At 40.9% G+C, this 16,636-nt stretch overlaps 1 protein-coding gene and 1 long non-coding RNA gene across 4 annotated transcripts in view; one reads left to right on the top strand and one right to left on the bottom strand.

Moving 5' to 3' along the window:
- Positions 1-16,636, top strand: part of plxdc1 (plexin domain containing 1) — a 293,884-nt gene that overhangs the window by 182,625 nt on the left and 94,623 nt on the right. For all 3 annotated transcript variants that reach the window (XM_026257640.1, XM_026257639.1, XM_026257641.1), the window contains 2 exons: positions 7,329-7,472; positions 7,655-7,724. In XM_026257640.1, coding sequence (XP_026113425.1) covers positions 7,329-7,472; positions 7,655-7,724 — 214 coding nt within the window. The remainder of the gene's footprint in view (positions 1-7,328; positions 7,473-7,654; positions 7,725-16,636) is intronic.
- On the bottom strand, positions 13,469-14,019 carry LOC113091955 (uncharacterized). The gene is made up of 3 exons (XR_003287483.1): positions 13,960-14,019; positions 13,793-13,858; positions 13,469-13,508 (listed from the first exon to the last, which is right to left on the bottom strand). It is a non-coding gene; the product is annotated as an uncharacterized LOC113091955 (long non-coding RNA).

Below are 16,636 nucleotides of genomic sequence, written 5' to 3'. Positions count from 1 at the left end.
GTATTGCACACAATGTTAAACAGACCTGGGACTAAATTAATATATATACCCAGACCTGGGTCTGAATTAATTTATTCAGACCCGACCCGGACCCGGATACGGGACCCGGGTTGGGCCTGGGGTCGACGGGTCTCGGGTGCACTGTGAAGACCTCTAACACAATGGATAGATGAACCTGGGCGATTTATTTGTTGGACGTTATCTCAATGGAGCTCTCAACTTCTCGCATACATGGATCTAATGTGAAAGCTGTTAATCTATGGCATTCATCTTTTAAGGTTGTGTCATCTTTTCTAAAATCTTTGTAAATATTTTTTTCTTGTATTTTATGTATTAATATTGTTATTTTTTTTACCATTATTATTTATTTTGCTTTGTGTATTTATTTATTATTTTGAGAAGGTCTAACAGCCAGTTGCAGAGCAGAGTGTTGAGCCCCAGCTGGACCAGTGTGTTAATGAGCTGTTGAGGGATGATTGTGTTGAATGCTGAACTGAAGTCTAAGGACATCATTCTGATGTATGAGTCTTTTTTCTCTATGTGTGAGTGATGAGGTGATGACAGTGGTGATGGCATCATCGGTTGAGCAGTTGAATCGATATGCAAACTGTGAGGGGTCCAGGGAGGACAGACTTGATGTGGTGCATGACTAGCCGTTCAAAGCACATGAGAATAAGAGTAAGTGCCAGCGTGTCATGTACCTTAACTTATTGTCAGGTGTTCTAGCTGTTGTGGGGGTGGTTGCATGTTTCTTAATAGTGGATATATTTAACTTTATGTTACGCAAAAATTTGATTTTCTACTTGTGGGAAGAAAAGGTTTGTTCAATGTGTTATCAGTAGATGTGGTTACCTCTGGGTGTAGGTAATGCTGAGTGTGTGTCACGCTGTCAGTCTCTGTTTTCCTGGGTGTCCACTAGTGAGCTCACTTCTCCTTAGGCACTCCACCATATGCACTATAATTCCTCTAGTCTGGTCCTGTCTTCACAGTAATTGCACTCCAGTTAATCGCACAGGTCCAGGAAATCTATTGTCATTAGTCTCCTTATAAATACCTGTCTTTCCCTGTTGTATGTATGAAGTCCTTACCCTTTGTGTTACCAATGTTCTCGTCTCCCGAGACTTACCCTTGCCTTCTCGTCCTCCGAGTTCCCGTTCCGTTCCTTCCGGTTCCCTCTTTTGTTTTGTTTGTCTCCTTGGACCATTTATTTTGAATTACCCTTTTTGTTAAATAAACTTACCTGCAATTGGATCTCTCCCTTTCCTTGTGTTTCTCTGGTGCACGAACGTCACAGAAGGACTCCATCACAGAGATCCAGCGGTATGTCTGCTCCAATTTCCTCCCCAGCCATCAAGCGGGAGAGAAATGGCTTTGAGGGTACTCGCCAGGTTGTGTTCCGTGGAACCAGGGGAGGTCGCTCCGGAGTAAGCAGTCAAGAGGAGGTCCGGCAGCGATCTCCACTGTGGTCTCCCGTTGACCCAGAGTTCGGATGGGAGCCGCCATCTCCCCTTTATGGACAGAGAGGGGAGAGGAGACGCAAATCGGCTGAGCCAGTGCCGCTGTGCAAGATGGCCATCAGTCCAGTGTCGCTGCCCAAAATGACCACCAACCCAGTACCGCTGAGCAGCATGGCCGCCAACCCAACACCACGAGGCAAGATGGACACCAGCACAGCACCAAAGCACAAAGTGGCCACCAGTCCAGTGCCACAGTGCAGGATGGCCGCCAGCTCAGCGCCAACGCACAAGATTGCAGCCAGTCCAGGGTCACAGCACAAGATGGCTGCCAGCTCAGTGCCAACGCACAAGATGGCCGCCAGTCCAGCGCCACAGCACAAGATGGCTGCCAACCCAGCACCAAGAGGCAAGATGGACGCCAGCACAGCGCCAAAGCACAAAGTGGCCACCAGTCCAGCGCCACAGTGCAGGATGGCCGCCAGCTCAGCGCCAACGCACAAGATGGCCACTAGTCCAGCGCCACAGCACAAGATGGCTGCCAACCCAGTACCAATGCCCAAGATGGCAGCAGAGACATTTTTGGATTATTTCTCCAGTCTGTCAAAAATCCTAGAGATTCCCAAAACTGTTCACGTCACGTCTGCGGAGCCAGCACCACTGCACAAGATGGCCGCCAGCCCGGAGCCACTACAGAGGAAGGCAGTTACAGTGGGCTTTCCTGAGTTGAGTCAGATTCCTGTTGACCTTCCAGAGTCCAGTCAGGTGCCCGTTGACTTTCCAGAGTTGAGTCAATTTCCGGTTGACCCTCCAGAGTCGAGTCAGGTGTTCATGGACCCTCCAGAGTCGGGGTTAGTCACCGTCGACCTTCCAGAGTCAGGGTTAGTTACCATTGACCCTCCAGAGTCAGGGCTAGTTCCTGTTGACCTTCCAGAGTCAAGTCAAATTCCAGTTGGCTGTCCAGAGTCAAGTCAGGCTTCTGTTAACCATCCAGAGTCGAGTCACGTTCCAGTTGATTCCCCAGAATCAAGTCAGATTCCTGTTGACCTTCCAGAGTCGAGTCAGGTGTCCATTGATTTTCCAGAGTTGAGTCAGGTTCCGGTTGACCCTCCAGAGTCGAGTCAGGTGCTCATGGACCCTCCTAAGTCGAGTCAGGTGCTCATGGACCCTCCAGAGTCAGGGTTAGTCACCGTCGACCTTCCAGAGTCAGGGTTAGTCACCATCGACCCTCCAGAGTCAGGGTTAGTCACCATTGACCTTCCAGAGTCAGGGCTAGTTCCTGTTGACCCTCCAGAGTCGAGTCACGTTCCAGTTGATTCCCCAGAATTAAGTCAGATTCCGGTTGACCTTCCAGAGATGAGTCAGGTGCCCATTGACTTTTCAGAGTTGAGTCAGGTTTTGGTTGACCCTCCAGAGTCGAGGCAGGTGTTCATGGACCCTCCAGAGTCAGGGTTAGTCACCGTCGACCCTCCAGAGTCAGGGTTAGTCGCCGTCGACCCTCCAGAGTCAGGGTTAGTCACCATTGACCTTCCTGAGTCAGGGTTAGTCACCATTGAACTTCCAGAGTCAGGGTTAGGTCACCTTTGACCTTCCAGAGTCATGATTAGCTACCATGGACTCTCCAGAGACAAGGCTAGTCACCGTTGACCTTTCAGAGTCAAGTCAAGTCCCTGGTGATCTTCAAGGACAGAGTCAAGTCCCTGGTTATCTTCAAGGACAGAGTCAAGTCATCGGTGATCTTCAAAGTCTGAGTCAAGTCATCGGTGATCTTCAAAGTCTGAGTCAAGTCACCGGTGATCTTCAAGGACTGAGTCAAGTCACCGGGGATCTTCATGAACAAATGCAAGTCACCAATGATCTTCATGAGCAGAGTCAAGTCAGCACAGATCTTCTGGAATCCAGTAGAAACACCATAGGATTACCAGAGTTTCGTCCTCCCATTGGTCTGGCCACACGGATGTGGTGGTCTTCTGCTCCACCCTGGGGGACTTCGGCCTCAACCACAAGGATGTGGTGGTCTTCTGCTCCACCCTGGGGCCCTTTGTCCTCGACCACAAGGATGTGGTGGTCTTCTGCTCCGCCCTGGGGGGCTTCCGCCCTGACCGCATGGTTGTGGTGGTCTTCTGCTCCGCCCTGGGGGACTCTGGCATCGACCACAAGGACGTGGTGGTCTTCTGCTGCACCCTGGGGGACTCCGGCATCGACCACAAGGACGTGGTGGTCTTCTGCTCCGCCCTGGGGGACTCCGGCCTCGACCACAAGGATGTGGTGGTCTTCTCCTCTGCCCTGGGAGGCTTCCGCCCTGACCACACGGTTGTGGTGGTCTTCTGCTCTGCCCTGGAGGGTTTCTGCCTTGACCACATGGTTGTGGTGGTCTTCTGTTCTGCCCTGGTGGACTTACGTTTTTGTATTTTTGTTTTCTTTTGTTTTTCTCTCTATTTCCTTCTTTGGACCTGGCCATCCGTCCCTCCCCCTGATCCTCCTGTACTCCTTGTTTTGTGTTACACTTCTCTTGTCTCTTTCTCCCCATTCTACCTGGTTCTCCTGTCTCTGTGTACCATGTTTCTGGCCCTCCGTCCCTCCCCCTAGCCCACCGCCGCTCCACTTCCCTCCTAGTTTCTTTATCTGTTGGTTTTCCCTTAGTTTCAGGTTGAGCATCTGGCAGCTGCTCCGTGGAGGAGGGGGTAATGTCACGCTGTCAGTCTCTGTTTTCCTGGGTGTCCACTAGTGAGCTCACTTCTCCTTAGGCACTTCACCATAGGCACTATAATTCCTCTAGTCTGGTCCGGTCTTCACAGTAATTGCACTCCAGTTAATCGCACAGGTGCAGGAAATCTATTGTCATTAGTCTCCTTATAAATACCTGTCTGTCCCTGTTGTTTGTATGGAGTCCTTACCCTCCGTGTTATCAATGTTCTCGTCTCCCGAGACTTACCCTTGCCTTCTCGTCCTCCGAGTTCCCGTTCCGTTCCTTCCGGTTCCCTCTTTTGTTTTGTTTGTCTCCTTGGAATGTTTATTTTGAATTACCCTTTTTGTTAATTTGGGATAACAATGTCTTAATAGTAAGGGCTCTGTTGTGTTGTTCCCAAGCTAGGATACACAGAGGAAAGGAAATGGTAAGAAAAAGTAAAATTAAAAAGTAAAAAATTTGCAAAATAAGCAAAAATGAAATTAAATGAAGGAGGAAATCAATAAATAAAATAATAGTAGCTAAGTGTGTAACCAAAACAGGAAGAAAATAGGATAAAACAATAAAATAATGAGTAAGTATAAGTCTGAAAAGACTATATTAAGATGGGTAATAAGTAAAGTAGGTAGAATAAGGTTACTTAAACTTTCAAAGTTCAAGGCTTATTTGTACCTAAAATAATTAGGCCCAAAAGAGTATACTGGAAGTAATGATCATATGAAATGATCTTCGGGGGAAATTTGAATGATTCCAAATAAACTTAATGTTTCAATTAAATTTGAATTTGACATGATTAATAATTGTGAGTAAGTATTTCCCTTTCTAGTAAAATGCAAATAAGTGGTATAGTGAGAAAAGGGAGAAATAAGACTGATAAAGGGACCAACAAGTGTATAGTTGAGATGTTTAAAGGGTTAAATCGATTTAGCATTGCCCAAACAGACACTATTCAACCACTAGATACTAATGCTTGCTAACTACTAACCTTTGAGGCTAGTGGCTTGAGCATAGACTTCAATGTAAACACAACCATTTCGTTAGCTTGGCAACACTGTGGAGTTTGTTTACACTTGTGTTGATGTGCTGCGCGTGTGTAGTTCAAAGTTGCTCTGGAAGTGGGTTAAGACTTATGTGTCACAATCGTAACTATGGCAACCAAAACAAACTCTAGTGGACTAGCACGCAAATCATTTCATTGCAAGTACATTATGCCACATGCCATGTTATTAATTATGTCATTAATGACTCACCCTCATGTCGTTCCAAACTCATAAGACCTCATCTTCAGAACACGGTCTAAGATATTTTAGATTTAGTCCGAGAGCTTTCTGTCCCTCCATTGAAAACGTATGTACAGTATACTGTCCATGTCCAGAAAGGTAATAAAAACATCATTAAAGTAGTCCATGTGACATCAGAGGGTCAGTTAGAATTTGTTGAAGCATCGAAAATACATTTTGGAGTTAAAATAAATCAGTATTCCGGAGTAATTAATTTAATCAAACAGTACACTGACTGAAGTGCTGTGAAGAGAGAACTGAAAATGAATACCAAGCAGAACCAGATAACAAACGAAAGATTGACACGTTCCCCGAGCCGGCGGATGGTCTTCGACACTCCAAGGCGGAAGTTGGAGGGACGAGGGAGAGGAGGGAGCTAGGAGCCATGGTAGAGCCGCTGAGTCTAAGGGCCGAGGTAGAGTCCTGGACTCAGAGGCTGGAGGCAGAGACAAGTGATCCTCTAGCCATGACGCCGATGGAGACTGGCAGACCCGAGGCAAATCCAGCACACAGATAGTGGGCTGAGAGTGAGCATGGGGCAGACAGGAGACAGCGGAGGGTGGGTGGGAATTTGTGAGCACCAGTCTCTTTAGGGATGGAATGTGCTGCCCACACACCATGTAGCGACTTCCAATACTGGGAGTGCAGAAGACAGGGGAATGAAATTTGTGGTCATTTTTGGGTATGCAGAGATTTCAGGGTGGACAGAGAGCTCATATGAAGGCAGAAGAAGAGGGGGCATGTCTGCATATATATCCCAGTCCCAAACCATAGAATGCTGCTCCTCATCAGTCATGGTGCAGTGGGCAGAGCTTCCCTCTGTCTTAATAGCACTCTTAAACATGGCAAGCCCTGTTTGCCGGCCCTTACACCTGGTCTGACATAATGGGCTCTAGCTCTGCAGCAATCCTCAGCTCTGTCGCAGTTACTAGTGATGGCTCGTCGGTTGCGGCAGGCTCTTGCTCTCCATCATTGGTGGACTAAGGCTTTGGCTCCATGCAGCAGGGAGATGATGGGCTGAGCTCTGGGTCTGAAGTGTCATCCGCGATGTCCACAGTCAGCAGCGATCCACAGGACACCAGTGCACACTGGTCTTGTAGAATGTGCAGAAGCAGTAGTCTGGGTAATGGGTAAGGTTGGCGATTTCCAGGTGGCAGGATCAATCATAATAAACAAAACAAAAACTGACCAAAACAACAACAAAAAGAAAACGACGGGGGAACACCGCTTTACTGTTGTATGGTCCGGTCTTTTGTCACAGTGTGGTGCATGATGGAGCACATAACGAAGAAAAAGATAATGATACACAGTCTTTAATAATCCACATAGGGGTAATCCATAGAAGGAAGGCAGAAAACACACGTACACATCAACGAGACCGGACAAACAACCACTGAACAGAATGCAACTTATACAGGGAATGTGAATCAGGGTAACGACTAGACACACCTGGACATAAAGACATAGTCAAACATGAGGGAAAAGTAGGTCACAAAGAGCACATGGGTAATGAAAAACACAAGAAAATGTCCATAACTGTGACAATATTATTTATAATGTACTAAATGTTTAGAAAATGTATTTTTAACAGCAGGGAGTACATATTATTTAAGGACTAATAATAATATTAATAAATCATCAAGGACTACCCAAATTTAATGTGTGTATGTGTGTGTGTGTGTGTGTGTGTGTGATAAAATGCATTCAACAAACTAACCAACCAACCAAATGCAAATATTATTGATTAAAAAAATATTTTTTGCTGTACGTGCATTGCCTTATCTTGTATTTTGACCTCTTCTTCCTTTATCCTGCTCATTTTTATTGACTGATTAGTTATCAACGTTATGGAGTTTTATTTTATTTATTTATATATTTTAAATATTCTCTCTATTTGTCTCTCAGGAGGACTCCCAGAGGTACTACTCCTGGCGCAGTTTTGGTCCTGGTGACAAACACACACAGGATCTCTGGGTGGATCTTGATTCAGTGCATCAAGGACCTGTCAGAGTGCATGCTATCCTATCCAACACACACCGACAAGCATCGGTGAGAAAACCATGCAGAGATATTCCTGTTTTCTATGCACATGACTCACATGGGCTAAATAAACATCTTTTTCTAGCTTGTTATTTTGTTACTAGGCATTTTAACTCCCTGCCTACTTCCTTTTTCTTTCTATTTCTTCCTCATGTATCTTTTCATAATCATACTCCCTGTCTCCTTAATAGCGGGTGGCACTAACCTTTGACTTCCTTTTCTATGGACATCAAGTGAGACAAATCACCATAGCAACTGGAGGTATTGTATATAGACTCTGTTAACGATGTTAATGATGTAATAACTGCACATAATGTAAAAACTGCAAATAATGTAATAAGTATTACACCATTATTGTAATAAAATGTTCATATTGTAATTTTCTCAAAACTTAATAATATATTGAGCTCATCAGTGGTGTCAAAAGTATTGGAATTCATTACTCAAGTAGAAGTATAGATAATAGGGTTTAAAAAGACTTTTGTAGAAGTTGAAGTATCAACTCAAGCTTTTTACTCAAGTAAAAGTGTAAAAGTACTGGTTTAAAAAAACTACTTAAAGTATAAAAGTAAAAGTAATGTAAGGAAAAAAAAAATGGCATTAAGAGCAAAAACTTATTGTGCACTACCGCACCTCCTTGAAAAAACAATTTTCTAAAGGCCATTGGCCATAATGACTATAATGTTATATTAAAATGTTCATGTTGAAAAATTTGTGATGCACTAGGTTACCTGATTAAGCTGCATATATGCCCATTGAAAATGAACGCACTTTAGTACAATGCAAATACATTAAAGAACTAGAGATATGATGACTAGTTGCCTATAAGTATTGTTATGGTGCAAAAAGTCAAACTTCAGAGGCATGTCATCAATAAGCTTTAATGGAATGTAAATGTACATCCACGCTTACCTGCAGGAATCTGCGATGGCAATTGACAAGAACATTGGTGCAGGCTTAGTAACAATTACCCTTATATGGTTGTCTATATACAATAAACATTATAGTGCGGTCAAAATAAATGATTAATCCAACTAAATAATCAAAAACTAAAAATGACCAAAAATCCTGATACCTTCTTGATTGATAGCTTCCTGTATTTTCCAGTGTGTGTGGGGGGGTGGGGGGGGGGGGGGGTAATGAGTTACAAAGTTGGTATAGCCTACTTATTAGAACATTGTCATTTGCATCGTCAATCACAAACAATAATTTATTAAAACGTCTCGCTACCGAACTACCTACAGTAGCTTAAGTTGTGGAGGACGAAGACAAAGCAACCATTTGGTAAATGAGACAGTTAGAAAAAAATAACTTTTAATTAGGGTCCAGTGCCTTTTTGATACTTTTAAAACGGTACCGTCGCCTAAACGGTGCCTGAACCGATTCTAAGTCTAAAAGTCTTAGGCACATTAGTATTTTCACCCCAAAAACGTGTTTTAAGCCAGTTGTTTATATCTTTTACTGTAGTGTATCAGTAGGAAATAATCAGTTTACCATTCATTTTAAGGGGGGGGGGAGTGAAATGCTATTTCATGCATACTGAGTTTTTTACACTGTTAAAGAGTTGGATTCCCATGCTAAACATGGACGAAGTTTCAAAAATTAAGTTGTACGTTTGAAGGAGTATTTCTGTTCCAAAAATACTCCTTCCGGTTTGTCACAAGTTTCGGAAAGTTTTTTTTCGAGTATGGCTCTGTGTGACGTTAGATGGAGTGAAATTTCCTTATATGGGTCCTAAGGGCACTTCTGCCGGAAGAGCGCGCGCTCCCGTATAGCAGAGCACTGAGAGCACAACAGACATTCACTGATCAGAGCGAGAGCGTCGCGAAATGTCACAAAAGGAGTGTGTTTTTGGTTGCCAGGGCAAGACAACCCTTCACAGATTGCCAAAAGAGAAACAGCATTAAGGGACCAGTGGATGGAGTTTATTTTTACAGAGCATCAACGGAGTTGTGCAAGTGTTTGTGTTTGTTCCCCTGCATTTCGAAGATGCTTGTTTTACAAACAAGGCCCAGTTTGACGCCGGATTTGCACATTGTTTATTTCTTAAGGATAATGCAGTCCCAATGAAAAAGGGTCACGATCGTGTGTTGGAACCGCATGCGGTGAGTAAAACTGCTTCAAATATCTCTGTGTTGTTAACTTAGCTATTGGCGCGTAAGCACATCAAGTAAACAACATGCGATGTTGTCATCAAACTGCACTTTCCACATGTACAGCTTAAAAAAAAAAGACGACAATGTGGAACTTAGTCATTTTCCAAAACCGCTAAGCAAATATATGCAGTTTCAGTACATACCACATAGAGACGTCGTTGCTGATGCTTCTCTTGTTAAATCTGAGCCTCTGGATATGATTCTGGATCATAAATATACGCTGAATCTGACTGTTAGCCATGGTTTGTTTTGGTTGGTTTTGTCTTCACGGTAATATCACAGCTTCCAAACGCTCTCAAGGCAAAAGCCTACTGGCGCTCGTGATTCTTTAGCTCCGCCCACACGTCACGTCTCCAGCCGGTTGTGTTTTTCCGGGAAAAATCGGTACAGACTATCTTTCTCTTATGAATATAATAAACCTAAAGACTTTTTGGAGTTATGAAGGATGCAGTACTACTCTATAGGTACTCAAGATTAACAGGATCTTGAGTGAAAACGAGCATTTCACCCCCCCCCCCCAATAACAATCTAGTGCAATTTTGAATGCACAAGTAGTCTGACAACGGCAGAATGAATGTCCAACCACAATCAAATCCAACCACAATCAAAATCACTCCATCCGGATGGCGCGATTTATCTGGATAGGTTTTTTTTTTATTATGACAAGCCGGAATGAAAACAAGCCGAAATGAAATTGCACTAACGAAGCTATTTTTAAAATGTATGGAGTAGAAAGTACAGATACTTGCGTGAAAATGTAAGGAGTAGAAGTAAAAAAAGTCGGCTGAAAAATAATTACTCAAGTAAAGTATAGATACCCCAAATTTCTACTTAAGTAATGTAACAAAGTATTTGTACTTCGTTACTTGAAACTTCTCGAGCTCATGATATTTCAACAATTATTACATTATAAGCTATTTATTACATTATAAACACATAAACATTGTCATTTTTCATGAATGTAATAGGCTTTTTAAACATAAAAACACTGTTGAACTACCTACGAAATACACCAGATAAAATATCAGTGCATTTCTTATCATCATCATCATCATCATTGTACAATACTTCCCAGATAGCAAATGACATGTGGCCCAGTTCTGGCCCACATCTCCCATATTCTTCTGGCCCACATACCGCGCGGAATGACGGCGATGACTCAACCTGAGTCTGGCTGACATATGTCAGCCACAACTGAATCAGATCTGGGCCACATCTCAGAAATGGTGTGGGTGACATCAGGGCCAGATCTGGCCCAGTTTTGTCTGACAGAAGTCGGCCACAACTGTACCAGATCCATGCCGCATCTCACAAATGGCATGGGCGACACCTGGCCCAGATGTCAACCACGCCATTTCTGAGATGTGGCCCAGATCCTTCCCAGTTGTGGCTGACTTCTGGGTTAGATATGGCCCATATTTACCCTTTCTAGACACAAAAGAATATGTAATTCATCCAGAATAAAGAAAACACTCATGTTGTCTAAACTGCTTTATTAAAATATAAAAATTAGACAAATAAATATACATACATGAATACAACTGCATGCATAGATATAAAACAAATACATCTACATTATTACAAAATAAAAAATAGAGATAAATATTTATAAATATAGTTAAATACACATTAACATTACATTTACATTTAGCAGACACTTTTATCCAAAGCAACTTACAAATGAGCACAATGGAAGCAATCAAAATCAACAAAAGAGCAATGATATACAGGTGCTGGTCATATAATTAGAATATCATCAAAAAGTTGATTTATTTCACTAATTCCATTCAAAAAGTGAAACTTGTATATTATATTTATTCATTACACACAGACTGCTATATTTCAAATGTTTATTTCTTTTAATTTTGACGTTTATAACTGACAGCTAAGGAAAATCCCAAATTCAGACGCGGCAGAGAGGAGTGAGTTTGAGAAACATTCAGATACACAGGCTGATTCAGTCTTCTGAATTGGGAGTAGCGAACATGCTTTATAAACTTCTTTCAAATTAGAATCTGTTGTGGAGATAAAATGTGCAAGATAACGTATATGTACTAATAAAAACATCAAACAAAATTTTTTTTATCTTTTACTCTCCAGTACTGAAAGCAGAACTGATAAGGGAGCCCTTGATACTGTGACACAGCTCTTTCAAATTAACATTACCTTTTTTGCAGTGGCGGTAGTTTGTATGTCCATCTATAGTTGCCATCATCTAAGGTCTTTTGAGTACTGGTATCATCTGAAGTCCTCACAAGTCCTGCAAGTCCTGTGCTGTGCAGTTTCTAATAACCCTGGGATGGACATTTGCAGAAACAGGAAGGCAAAGGGAGAAAGATTAGCATAGCTGCTGTTCATATCATTTCAGGCAATGTGCACTTTTTCCTATTTCATCAATGGAGTACATTGAGTACTATTTTTAATCTAGTATGTTTAAACTGAAATAATTTTTCTAGATCGCTTAATAAACATATTATTTGTTGTCTGTTTTTGGGGAACAGACACAGTCTCTATAGAATGGACTGCATATGCCAGAGTAACATTTAATACATTTTGATAAAATTTAACTGGGAGGAACATCATAACTGTAATTTACACAACCATTCAAGAGTTTGGGGTCTGTAAGATATTTTATGCATTTATAAAAAATATCTTATGCTCACCACGGCTCCATTTATTGAATCGAATTACAGTAAAATAGTAACACTGTGACTATTACAATACAAAACAACTCTTTTCTATGTGAATATTATGTTAAAATGTCATTTATTCCTTTGATCAAAGCTGAATTTTCAGCATCATTACTCCAGTCTTCAGTGACACATCTTCAGAAATCATTCTAATATGATGATTTACTGCTCAAGAAACATTTCTGATTATGATCAATGTTAAAATACAGACGTGCTGAAATTTTTTTTGTTGGATTCATTGTCACATAGACTCCAAACATTTGAATGTTAGTGTTACATGCATCAAATTGTTCAAAATCATCTGTTTCAACTAGTGTTCCTGTAGCTCAACTGGTAGAGCACTGTGCTAGCAAGCAAGCAAGTGCAAGGTTGGGGGTTTGATTCCCCGGGAACACATGATATGTAAAAATTGATAGCCTGAATGCACTGTAAGTCGCTTTGGATAAAAGCGTCTGCTAAATGCATAAATGCAGGTCTTTTGAACTTTGTATTCATCTGTGAATCCTGAAAAATAAAATGCATCACAGTTTCCACAAAAAAAATGAAGCAGCACAACTGTTTCAACGCTGATGATTAGTTTCTTGAGCAGCAAATCAGCATTTCTGAGGGATCCACCTGACACTGAAGACTGGAGGAATGATGCTGAAAGTACAGCTGCACATCACAGGAATAAATTAAGTTTATAATGTATTCACATAGAAAACAGCTATTTTAAATTGTAATAATATATCACAATATTACTCTTTTTACATATTTTAATCAAATAATTACTACAGAGGTGAGCAGAAGATAATTATTACAAATTGTATCAACTTCAAGCTTTTGAACACTGGTGTACAGTATATTTGAGGTTTGACTTACTGTACTAGTCTTGTGGTCAATAGCATCTTGGAGATGTTGTCTTACAGTAGGTTCACTCCGACTCTGCTGGATGCAGCAGGCCATCAGCACTGAAGAATCTAGGAACAAAACAAGCAATTTGACACAGAGCCAACAATATTTAGTCTGCAGTTCCAGGTTTATTAGATGGAAACAAGCTAGAGCAGGTGACATGCAAAAAATAAATAAATTAAATAACAGATTCATTGCGATATATGTTGTGAAAAAAAATGCATATTAGGTTACTTAACCTTTTCAGCGCTTCCTACATCTCTGTCAGCAGCTCCCTTCAGAAATATTGAAATCTTGAAAACTCCCTTCTGTTGTAGAAGGATTATTTTGTCACTCTTGAAATCGCAGAACAGTTTTATGTTTACCATAAAAGATGGTAAACAACTTTAGTTTTCTGCCAATTTTCGTGCTCCTTGATAACGTGACGTCATCGATAAACAGTAAAGTGTAAATGTTAAGGTTAAATAAATTAAGCAATTTCCAACCATCCATTGAAAGATTACCAACAAAACAGTCAAGCTATTATCTACAGATGAAGATTTGATTAAAAGCCCAAACTTTAATAAATAAGAGCACAATAGTGTTATCATACCTGAAGATACGTCGTCTGAAAACGGTAGAAATGCTAACTGACTTTTTCGAAGACATTAAACCATTCCTATAAAGTAAATAAACAACAGAAGCGAGTCAAATACAAGTAATAGAAGTGTCAACAACAGTTATAAGTAATATTTGTGTGATTTTATGGACTTAACTCACCTGAAAACAGTGAAATCAGCGAGAAACGGGGTGTTTCCTCGTGACATTTGCAGTGTTGCGCTCCGTTTCCATGGCAACTCCATCCGGTCCGCGCGCACGCCCATGAAAGCACGTCACGAATTAAAAGTCACACGCTTACGTTAAATAAATAAACATATTAATAAACATATGCCCCTTATTTTTTTTCTGTAAGAGGGGGCGCGGCCATTTGTAAATTTAATGTGTCTGGCTTTCGGTGTCATTCCAGCTATATTAGCTGTACAAACAGCTTGTTTTGCTGTTTACTGTTGCAAACTGCTGTATCTCACCATGTTATTTTTAATGTATTGTCTTAATTATGAACGTACTGGTTTGTAGTGCAAACAGTTTTACCGTTTACTGCACTTTGTTCTTCTTGTTATTTCCCTATAACCATGACCATAAGTCTCACACATTCACATACAATTGCTTGGTGGATAGAATTAGATCACTACATAATTCAAAATGTCATTCAATCATGATATTGGTAATTTAAAATTAATTTTGTAGTTCTATAGCCCAGTGCAAAATGCCAGGCCTGCGCATAATAGTGGGACAAAGTGGCACTTTTATAGTTTAAGATTTTGTATTGTTGCTTTTACGAAAACTCATATATGTATGTATGTGTGTATGTGTGTGTATAAGGTGCATCTTGAAGAAATGTGAATATCATGAAAAAAAGTTCCTTTTTTGTAACTTTTTTTATTAAAACGTGAAATTGTCATATTTTAAAGATTTTTTTTTTATGATTAGAGCTTAATTTAATGAATGTAATTATTGCATTTAAAAGTATAAAAAAGGAGTTAAACAAATATTATTTAATTATTTAAAATCATTTTTAAAGAAACTTTGTCCTGTGGTGTGACAGTAATGGAGGACTTTTGTTTTTTTTATCACACCAAAGGACGTTTCAGCCTTTTCTGTCAATTAATGACCTTGCTAATCCAAGCTAACCTGTCATTACTGGCAAGCAAGACACATTTGCAAAATTTTCTAGGATTATGTAGCTTAACATGCACTTTTTAATAAAAAATATATATAATTTAGGGGTGTCATATTAATGCACAACAAAGCATAAAAAATTTGTAGTGGTTCCGAAAAAGTTCAAAGGACATGGTGTCACACCAGAGGACATGGTACAAAAATGTAAAAAAATCGAATAACATTGCAGCTTCATAACAGGTCCGTGTAGGTCAAATAAATGTGTGTATGTATTTATATTACGTGTCCTGAAATATTATGGGCGTCCAGTACTCAAAATAGTTTTAGAACCACTGACTGGTAAAGTAAGGTGATCTGCCAGGATGTGTCTTCAGAAAATGGCACATCTGGTCACCTGGTATAGGCCATATCTGGCCCACATACAACAAGCCAGAACTCAACCTAAAACCAGTTTGTCACACATGGGCCAAATCTGGACCGCACACAGCAAGCCACGACTCAAATTAAAGCCGGTTTGTCGCACACGGGCCAGATCTGGCCCACACACAGCAAGCCACGACTCAAATTAAAGCCGGTTTGTCGCATACGGGCCAGATCTGGCCCACACACAGAAAGCCACGACTCAATTTAAAGCCGGTTTGTCGCACACGGGCCAGATCTGGCCCACACACAGCAAGCCACGACTCAAATTAAAGCCGGTTTGTCGCACACGGGCCAGATCTGGCCCACACACAGCAAGCCACGACTCAATTTGAAGCCGGTTTGTCACACACGGGCCAGATCTGGCCCATAAACAGCATGCCGCAACTCAAACTAAAACCGGCTTGATGTGTGTGGGCCAAAGATGGCCCATATAACCTCTGCCGCTGCCAGAACTGAGCCAGATGTGCCATAGTTGGCCCAGATGAGGCCCAGATATGTATGCTATCTGGGTTATTATATATAGTTAAAAGAGAATATATAAAATATATATAATAACACATGCACACATTATATATACAAATCCAATTCCAAAAAAGTTGGGACACTGTACAAATTGTGAGTAAAAATGAATGGAATAATTTAAAAATCTCATAAACTTATATTTTATTCACAATAGAATATAGATAACCTATCAAAAGTTGAAAGTGAGACATTTTGAAATTTTATGCCAAATATTGGCTCATTTTGGATATTATGAGAACTACACATTCCAAAAAAGTTGGGACAGGTAGAAATAAGAGGTTGGAAAAGTTAAATGTACACATAAGGAACAGCTGGATGACCAATATGCAACTTATTAGGTCAGCTGACAACATGATTGGGTATAAAAAGAGCCTCTCAGAGTGGCAGTGTCTCTCAGATGTCAAGATGGACAGAGGATCACCAATTCCCCCAATGCTGTGGGAATACTGGAGCAATATCAGAAAGGAATTTCTCAGAGAAAAATTGCAGAGAGTTTGAAGTTATCATCATCTACAGTGCATAATATTATCCAAAGATTCAGAGAATCTTGAACAATCTCTGTGCATAAGGGTCAAGGCCGGAAAACCATACTGGATGTCTGTGATCTTCGGTCCCTTAGACACTGCATCACATACAGGAGTGTTATTGTAATTTAAATCACAACATGGGCTCAGGATTACTTCTAGAAAACATTGTCGTTGAACACAATCTACTGTGCAATTCACATCATTTTGCACAGGAAAGCATGATACTTACAGGTACATACATACAA

The sequence above is a fragment of the Carassius auratus genome, unplaced genomic scaffold, assembly GCF_003368295.1.
Source record: "Carassius auratus strain Wakin unplaced genomic scaffold, ASM336829v1 scaf_tig00214405, whole genome shotgun sequence".
In the NCBI taxonomy this organism is placed as follows: domain Eukaryota; kingdom Metazoa; phylum Chordata; class Actinopteri; order Cypriniformes; family Cyprinidae; genus Carassius; species Carassius auratus.
This window is presented reverse-complemented; position numbering and strand designations above follow the sequence as displayed.